A 9,574-nucleotide genomic window follows, 5' to 3' on the forward strand; every position below is an offset into this window, starting at 1 on the left:
AAAATAGATCGCCTCTAACGTCTTCCCCAGTTCTGAGGGTCTCCATTCAAAATACCATCATTATGAAAGTAACTCCACAGTAACCACTCATCAACCTTTGTGAGGGGTGGAAAGTACTGGGTTGGTCAAAAAGTTTGTTCGGGTTTTTCCATAACATCTTGCAGAAAAACCCAAACACACTTTTTGGTCAATTCAACAGTTATTGTAATAAGGATATCAATGAAGAAGAGCATTTGGCATGATCAAGGTCTTAGAGAAAACACAGGACTGGGAAAAATCAATACAAAATTAAAATAAAATTAATACAAAATTAAAACAATAAATGGAAGTACTAGAATTACCCTTTTAAAGAAATGCAGATTAACCTCATTTGACACATTTTCTGTAAGACATCACTGCTGACTCACCTCTGTCAACTATTTCAGAGGCAACACACTTACACAGTTATACTCTGATGCCTGCAGCAGAGCAGTTAAGAGCCTGGGCTCCAGGGACAAACGCAACAATTCACATCTCAGCTCTTCCACTTACTAGCTACATGACCTTAGGAGAACCACATAAGGCTCCGTTTTTCATCATGAAATGAGAAGCATAATGTCTACCTGACAGAGCTGGGCTGAGGATAAAATGAGGTAAAGAAGAGAAGAATTCAGAACACTATCTGGTACGTACAGAAAACTCAGTCAATGCTTACAGCATACATATTTACGCTCAAGTTGTATTATACAGCCCAAATCTCTTCTTAAAGATTTTTAACTTATCCTTACTGGCTTGAAATTTAACTTCTTTTACAATGACGTTCTCTTTTTTTACAGTCTTGGCAAAAGGCTTATTAAACCATTTGTCCTTTTCATTGTATTACCATATTATCATGATACATAAACACACATTTTTATGTACCTGGTCTTCAATGCATTTATTGAATGAACCCCATAGACTCAGTTACATCATCTGAGGGAAGAGGAAACACTATTTTTGTATTCTTGGGTCCTGATCTGAAATGAACTTGTGTTTAAAAAAATCTCATATTGTAAACTTTTATTATACAAACATGAAACATCATTATCTAGAGACCATTGCTGCCCATAATTAGGGCTGGCAAGAAACCTTCATACCATCATCAGTCATTAAAAAAGAAATATTCTATGAGCACCATGATTTTCCTTAGTACTATGGAAGGACACAGAAATAAATGTCAGACAGGTAGTAATATTGACAAATGAGCTTTGTTTTTCTTTTTTTCACTTCTTTCCCTCCAGCAAAGATTCTTTTCTAACTAAAAGAATCTCTATAACTAAAAGTCATATTGCGAGAAAAAAAAAGATAACTAGTCTCTGAATAAACAGAGTTTGCCTGTGACCTTCTATTACCTTTCCATATACACATGGAAAATTCCCACACGCAAAAATGAATACTGCTGTGTGTGAAGAGCCACAACCACCTCTTTCTAGCTCCATCATCTACTTCCTCATCTTCACGCCTCACACTTTTAGTGCCAGAAAAGGAGGCTTGGATCAACAATGAAACCCCCCAAGGTCACTGTTTAAGCAACAACACTAGTTAAAGTGACTGCAAACTTCGGCCAAGACTAAGCTATATCATTCCACAGCCAAACGCAGTGACCAACACAGAACAGCCCACAGTGAATACACAGCTTGGAAAAACAGAAAGATAACCGTCTCCCAGGCCACAGAAATCCAAGCTGCAATTACCTATTTTTTAAATGATTTTCTTAAACGACTCCTTCCATGAAGTCCAGGAATTCCAATAACTTACCGGTCAGCAGCTTCCACGTCAAAGCAAAACCTTCTGTCAATGGAGTCAGTATGTCTCCTGATACATTCTTTCAAAAAGAAGACCTCTCCATCCCCCTGCGAAGAATCATTTTAAGCATTTTCAAACACTACAGTATACACATACACAGAGTTACGTATCCTATACTTGAAGGGGGGAGGGGAGGCAAGGTTCAGATCTTAGGTTCCTCTATTCTGTTCTCTTTGGAATCAGTTTATTTCGAACTGTAGCCATTTCTGTCACTGACCTTTTCTTAAGATTTTTTAGACGCTGCTTCAATTACAGTAACCTTAAACCAGACCTTATGAGTGCTAATTTTAAAAGGTGGATTAGCAATATAGTTTCCACATGTCTATATTTGTTATTCTTATTGCCCTCTTGTTAAAAAAAAAAGATAATGTGTTTGCATTTCACATTACATTATACCACATGAAACAGCCCACAGGTAACCATTTCTGACCTATGAAAACTTTAATTCCATAGGAATCTACCTAAAAGTACATGAAGGACCTTGGATCAGCCATTGTGATCATCTCAAGCTAGAACCATTCCATTTATGTGGGTGTGTGCTCAGCTGTGCCCAGGTCTTTGCAACCCCATGGACTGCAGCCCACTAGGCTCCTCTGTCCAGGGGATCATGCATGGCAGGAATCTGCAGTGGGTTGCCATTTCCTTCTCCCGGGGATCTTCCCAACACATCTATGTGCTTTGCTGTTTCCTCAGTGAATCACCTTGAATTTACCTTTACTGAGTGTTCAGTTAAATATGGTACCATTTTATCTCAGTTAACCACCCTCTCCAAGAGCTTTAAAAAGCAGCAGAAAACAGGAGACAGAAGCAATGCAAAAACAGGTTCTCAGTAAGAAACTGTAAGAGTCTGAGAAACACTTCTGGAATATTTTAGTATTTTCTGGAATGTGAAGATCTCTAATATTAAACCAGCATTCAGATGTAAAAAACATTCAAAATATCACAGTCATCGTATTTTAAATGTATTTGTTATTTGGGGCTAAAACAGAAAGACACCACTAAGCAGATGTGTCCTGGGTCTTGAGTCGGCTCTGAAAGGAAACTCGCACTCCAACCCATGCTCGGTTTGTCATTAAAGAGAATGGGAGTTAGTGTTCAAGAGGGAGGGTTCACATGTCTATCTATGGCTGATTCATGTTGACGTATGGCAGAAACCAACACAACATTGTAAAGCAATTATCCTCCCATTAAATATAAAATTTGTAAAAACTGGAAAAAGTGTACAGAGATACAGAAGTTAATCCATATTTATCCTCTCACTGCAACTTCTGATCATATCAGTGGCCCTCAGAGGTATAAAGTAATCACGAGCATTTGGTTAATGAGCTGCAAACAGTTGCTGATCATTCCTGGAGTTTGCTCTTTTATTAGATTTGATGCTTCACTTACCAACAAATTTTGCCTTCTCTGTGTCTGACATGTTCTTAACAAATTATTCCTGAGTGTATCCATTAAACTTTAGTTACATTTGACAAAAATAAATGAATGTCATCTTTAAAAAAAAAAAAAAAAAGAACACAAAAACAACAAAAGCCATCCCCCTCCAGGGGTGACATCCTGGCTTCCTCTTCTTTACCATGGCCACGATTTTCCATGTGTATTCTGATATCACAAAAATGTGCTTCTGTTATAAGCAGCTTTAAATAGTTTTCAGGAAGATGCAAAGTACGTGTAAACAGAAGTGAACTTGGGTTAATTCTGTATTCACAGAAACAAAATTATGCCCATCCACCCAGCAAGCAATGAATTAACCCTAAAATGTGTCACCAGTTACAGTCAATGTTAGTGAGAGGAGCTCTGTGTTGACTATTATTGTTGCTAAGAGCTACAGCTTCTGCTTTAAAACAAAGACCACCTTTTCCACCCAGACAGCTCCTGCGGGCTTCTCGCATACATTTCCTGTATCACGAGTTGCTGTGGAGTTTATTTCTCAGGAGGTGTAAACTAAATGGTGAGTGTCTAAGTGAGAAGGTTCAAGTCTGAATGAAAAGCAGAAAACTTCACTACAGATCATCTACTCTGTAATCTTTTCATTTATGTGCATTTACGTGTGCACGTGGCTCAGTCAATGCAGAATCTGTGAGAGACGTAGGTTCAATCTCTGGGTTGGGAAGATTCCCCTGGAGGAGGAAAATGACAACCCACTCCAGCCTTCTTGCCTGGGAAATCCCATGGACAGAGGAGCCTGGAGGGCTATCCCCATGGCGGGGATAGCAAGAGTCAGACACGACCTAGCAACTAAACCACCACCACCATGTACAACGTCAGGCCTCCCCCATAAATCCTGAGCAGTCAGCCCCCTGAGTCAGGAAAGCATGCTGAAGGTATGAACTCTATCTTCCAGTAACAGGGACGTCAAATCATTCTTTCTTTAAAAAAAAAAAATCTGACCATAAAAATCCATGCCAACAGGACATCCCTGGTGATCCAGTAGCTAAGACTCTGCATTTCCAAGGCCGGGGGCCTGGGTTCAACTCCTGGTCAGGGAACTAGAGCCCACATCCCACACATAAGAGATCCACGTGCCAGAACTAAGACCTGGGGCAGCCAAATAAATATTTTTAAAATATTTTTTTTAAACCACATGCCAGCAATTCAGAAAATACAGGAATTATTTTCTGGCCGATTTTATTTAGGAAAAAAAAAAAACAATCTTTTCATTCTAAAAGCAAAATGGAAGGTATTTATCATTTAATGGAAACACCATTAAAATGATGCCCTCAAAGACCACCTCACAGCCAGTACAAAGCATAAAAAGGAAACACTTACAAGTTTCCCCCCGGATCTGTGCTCAAAGGGGATCATGGTGAACTTCTTGGCTGCTTTTCGATACATGCAGTAGTGTTTGACCCAGCTGGAACCAAATGGAGGAGGCCCTTCAACAAGAAACAGAACTTTACATGTTTCCTTATAAACAAACAGGTATGCAAAACTCTATATTGCTAAAGAGAAAAAAGCCAGAAATGGCAACTAATACAGCTCAAGGAAACAAATCAGCAACACAGCTCATCTAAGACAAGGGAAAAGCTAGGGGAAATAAGAGGGCTCATATAGACAGTTTGAGAAAAGGTCCTAACAGTTCTCAGCAACAAATAAATAATTTAAAGACATGTTTTTCACATAATCTGCTAGACTGCTATCTCATACATGAAAATCTCCTAATTGTAAATTATACATTTTTTATTTTTGTCTATGTATGAATAGCTCGTGAGAATTCCAAGAATGCCACCAGATATATGTGATGGTTTTGGATTCAATTCTGGCCTCTCAAAATAATAGAATTGTAGAATCACAGTGCAGAAAAGCATGTAGACTATAAATCTATCTAGTGCTTTAAGCCCACTAAAGCACCTTGTAAGCAGCTATCCTTACTAACGATGTCAAAGGTAAACTTTAAAATGAAGTATGAGACCTCCCTGATGGTCCATCGGTTAAGAATCTGCCCGCTAATGCAGGGGACAAGAGCTTGATCCCCGGCCCGGGAACGAAGATCCCACATGCCTCAGAGCAACTGAGTCCACGTTTGTAACAGAAGCCTGTGTGCCACAGCTGAAGAGCAGCCCCCACTCACCATCAGTAGGGAAAGCCCGCTCACAGCAACAAAGACCCAGAGCAGCCAAAAGTAAAACTAAATTTAAATGACATGTTTAGAACAGAAGAGTGAGTTGTCCACATGTGCACCAGAACAGTTTTGGAACCACTTTTTACCTCTTGCTTGGTCAGTACTACAACCATCAGAGCTCTTAAAAGAAAATGGTCCCAAGTCAGGAGACCTAGAACGGTTCCATCACAGCAAAGGAAAAGCAAGGTCCCATTCAGTTTGATAATTTTTTCTTTTATCAAGAAAGAACTTTAAAATAAAAAAAAGTCAACCCTATGATCAACATCATCACAGCTGAAAATATAAATAAAGCCTAAAAATATAGATTTTTATACCTAAAAATCAAAAAGAACAAACTTGGAGTGGGGGGGGGGGGAAGGACCCATTTAAAAGAAATGCATTTAGCTTTAGGAAAAATGAATTACATCACCTTGGGTGGAGGGGAGATGAAAGGGCTTACTAGACCACAATAAATCTCACCTCAAAACATCCTTAGTGCTGGGCCAGAGTTTGGGAACCCTCAGAGTGTGTGTGTGTGATCAACAGCAAGCATGTGTACTCTGTTCTATGGTTCATAAAAATACTGTGTAGGTATTTCATTCAACACCAAGAAAAATACCTCAAGAGACGATACGTTTATTACTGTCTTTTTAATCTAAAGAAAATCTTAGGCTTAGACCAAATGGCAAAGCCAAACCTCGGAATCTCTTGCCCAGATATCAAGGTGCGTCACTGATTAAGCTGCCACCCCCTCCCGACTTCACCGGACCCCGCTCAACCAGCCCTAAGCACAGAGATTAGTGACAGCTTTTCATGCCGTCCAAGTTTTGGGCAATATGACAGAGAGGGTGTAACACAGACTCGTGTGTGTGTGTGTTTAAGTCGCTCAGTCGTGTCCAACTCTTTGCGACTCCATGAACTGCAGCCTGCCAGGCTCCTCTGTCCATGGAATTCTCCAGGCCAGAATACTGGAGTGAATAGCCGTCCGCTCCTCCAGGGCATCTTCCCAACACAGGGATGGAACCCAGGTCTCCCGCAATGCAGGCGGATTCTTCACCAGCTGAGCCACGAGGGAGGCCCAACACAGACTCTCGTCTCGGGCAGTTCCAGCACTGAGGAGGTGCATGATCGAAGGAGCACTGTTAATCCCCCAGTGCTTCTGTGTTCTCACTGGTAAACGGGGTGATAACAGCACCTCACAATTCATAGGAGTTCTTAATGCATTATATAAAACAAGATGGATAGAGAGTTTAGCACAGCTAAAAAGTGAAGAGTTCTGTCACTGTGGTTTTTTCAGTCCAATTTCGGCCCCATCTCTCTCAAAGTCAGTAAGTTAACCAACAGTTATAAGTCTAAAAAAAGATTCTTGTGACATTTTTCACTTGACTGTTAAAAAGGTTAAAAAAATTAGAGGGGGAGGAAAGGATTGAGAACTTGGGATTAGCAAACTAGTAATACATAGGGTGGATAAACAAGGTCCCATTCACTGCATAGCACAGGGAACCGTATTCAGTGTCCCATGATAAATCACAATGGAAAAGAATATGAAAAAGAAAACAAACATATGTATAACTGACTCACTTTGCTGTAAAATAACACATATATTTTACTCCAGTAAAAAAAAAAAGTATATACTCCAGTAAAAATATATATACTCAAGTAAAAAAAATTTTTAATGAAATATTCACTCTATACACAGCTCAATAGCTGTTGTTCCTGACAGCACCTTTAGAAATGACACGATTTTGCCATTCAACCAACATTTGTAAAAATAAATTGCCTCTCAGTTTTGTTTTTTTTGGGGGAGGGAGGAGACTAAAAAAAATTAAACAAATTTACAGTTGTGCCATGCCAGTAACTGTCCTTCATGAGACACTAAGACTAAGCCCAGATTAAAGAAGGGCAAGTGGAGAAAGGACCACCAGTCTCCCCACTGCATGTAACAGGAACACCCGGTCACGCGGCTGTTCCCTGAGTCTCTCTGCTACAAAACTGGTCAGTTTGGGAATCCGGTTCCAAGAGTCACACTTGGCAAATGAAAACTCTAAAGCAGCCTAACTACATTTAAGGGTGGAAGGGAGGGAAACAGGAAATACAGGAACATTCTCACACACCACTCCTGTGTGTGCACGTGCAGTCCCCAAATCACGGCTGACTTTTCAGCCCCACGCACTGCAGCCCGCCAGGCTCTTCTGGTCATAGGATTATCCCAGCAAGAAGACTGGAGTGGGTTGCCAAGCCCTCCTCCAGGGGATCTTCCTGATCCACGAATCCACGAATCCAAGCCTAATCTCCTCCGTCTCCTGCGCTGGCAGGAGGATTCTTTACCACTACACCACCTGGGAAGCCCACGACTCCTCCTCCTAACTGGCAATCAGGCTCCACAGCGGAGGAGGTAAACCGCAACAGCCTCATCATTAAAGTAAGACCACACTGTCCAAAGTCTGAAGGCATCGTGGGCTGCTTTAATTTCAAAATAAGGATACTCTACAATTGCACTCATCCCACACACTAGTAAAGTAATGCTCAAAATTCTCCAAGCCAGGATTCAGCAGTACGTGGACCGTGAAATTCCAGATGTTCAAACTGGTTTTAGAAAAGGCAGAGGAATGAGAGATCAAATTGCCAACATCTGCTGGATCATCGAAAAAGCAAGAGAGTTCCAGAAAAACATATATTTCTGCTTTATTGACTATGTCAAAGCCTTTGACTGTGTGGATCACAATCAACTGTGGAAATTTCTGAAAGAGATGGGAATACCAGACCACCTGACCTGCCTCTTGAGAAACCTGTATGCAGGTCAGGAAGCAACAGTTAGAACTGGACATGGAACAATGGACTGGTTCCAAATAGGAAAAGGAGTACGTCAAGGCTGTATATTGTTACCCTGCTTATTTAACTTATATGCAGAGTACATGATGAGAAACGCTGGGCTGGATGAAGCACAAGCTGGAATCAAGATTGCCAGGAGAAATAGCAATAACTTCAGATATGCAGATGACACGACCCTTATGGCAGAAAGTGAAGACGAACTAAAGAGCGTCTTGATGAAAGTGAAAGAGGAGAGTGAAAAAGTTGGCTTAAAGCTCGACATTCAGAAAACGAAGATCATGGCATCCGGTCCCATCACTTCATGGGAAATAGATGGGGAAACAGTGGAAACAGTGGCAGACTTTATTTTTTGGGAGCTCCAAAATCACTGCAGATGGTGACTGCAGCCATGAAATTAGAAGACACTTACTCCTTGGAAGGAAAGTTATGACCAACCTTTATAGCATATTCAAAAGCAGAGACATTGCTTTGCCAACAAAGGTCCATCTAGTCAAGGCTATGGTTTTTCCAGTGGTCATGTATGGATGTGAGAGTTAGACTGTGAAGAAAGCTGAGCGCCGAAGAATTGATGCTTTTGAACTGTGGTGTTGGGGAAGACTCTTGAGAGTCCCTTGGACTGCAAGGAGATCCAACCAGTCCATCCTAAAGGAGATCAGTCCTGTGTGTTCTTTGGAAGGAATGATGCTAAAGCTGAAACTCCAGTACTTTGGCCACCTCATGTGAAGAGTTGACTCATTGGAAAAGACTCTGATGCTGGGAGGGATTGGGGGCAGGAGGAGAAGGGGACGACAGAGGATGAGATGGCTGGATGGCATCACTGACTCGATGGACGTGAGTCTGAGTGAACTCCGGGAGTTGGTGATGAACAGGGAGGCCTGGAGTGCTGCGATTCATGGGGTCGCAAAGAGTCGGACACAACTGAGCGACTGAACTGACTGACTGACTCACACACTGCACGTTCGCTAAGAGAAAAACAATGCTGAAAATCCAGGGAGGTAAGTTAGCATGTCATCCAGAATTTTTTTTTCATAGTCATATGCAATTGCCCTGGTAATTTTAACAAGGACAAAAAACGATCTCAGACAAAGCACACAAGAAGTGACGTGAAAGCAGGAGAGACATTTGCCCTTCTTGACCTCAACATGGAAGAACAGGGCTCTGGGGAGAGGGTGCAGGTGCATATGAGTATGTGGGTGGCTGGGTGTTGGTGTTAATGCTAAGGATGAGAAGAAAAGAGGAAAAAGCTAATACCCACCTCGCTTTCAGATGTTACCAAGTCATTCCTCCCTTGCAAGCAAATTTTAACAAAGTGTGACG

General features: G+C 41.3%; 1 protein-coding gene across 2 annotated transcripts in view; it reads right to left on the bottom strand.

Annotated features, from left to right (window-relative positions):
- The window catches only part of ARHGAP10 (Rho GTPase activating protein 10), a 215,870-nt gene that overhangs the window by 204,394 nt on the left and 1,902 nt on the right, over positions 1-9,574 (bottom strand). For both annotated transcript variants that reach the window (XM_010840774.1, XM_010840773.1), the window contains exons 2-3: positions 4,594-4,700; positions 1,777-1,871 (exon numbers count right to left, since the gene is read on the bottom strand). In XM_010840774.1, the coding sequence (XP_010839076.1) occupies positions 1,777-1,871; positions 4,594-4,700 (202 nt within the window). The remainder of the gene's footprint in view (positions 1-1,776; positions 1,872-4,593; positions 4,701-9,574) is intronic.

Source organism: Bison bison, unplaced genomic scaffold (genome assembly GCF_000754665.1).
Source record: "Bison bison bison isolate TAMUID 2011002044 unplaced genomic scaffold, Bison_UMD1.0 scf7180017864146, whole genome shotgun sequence".
Taxonomy (NCBI): Eukaryota; Metazoa; Chordata; class Mammalia; order Artiodactyla; family Bovidae; genus Bison; species Bison bison.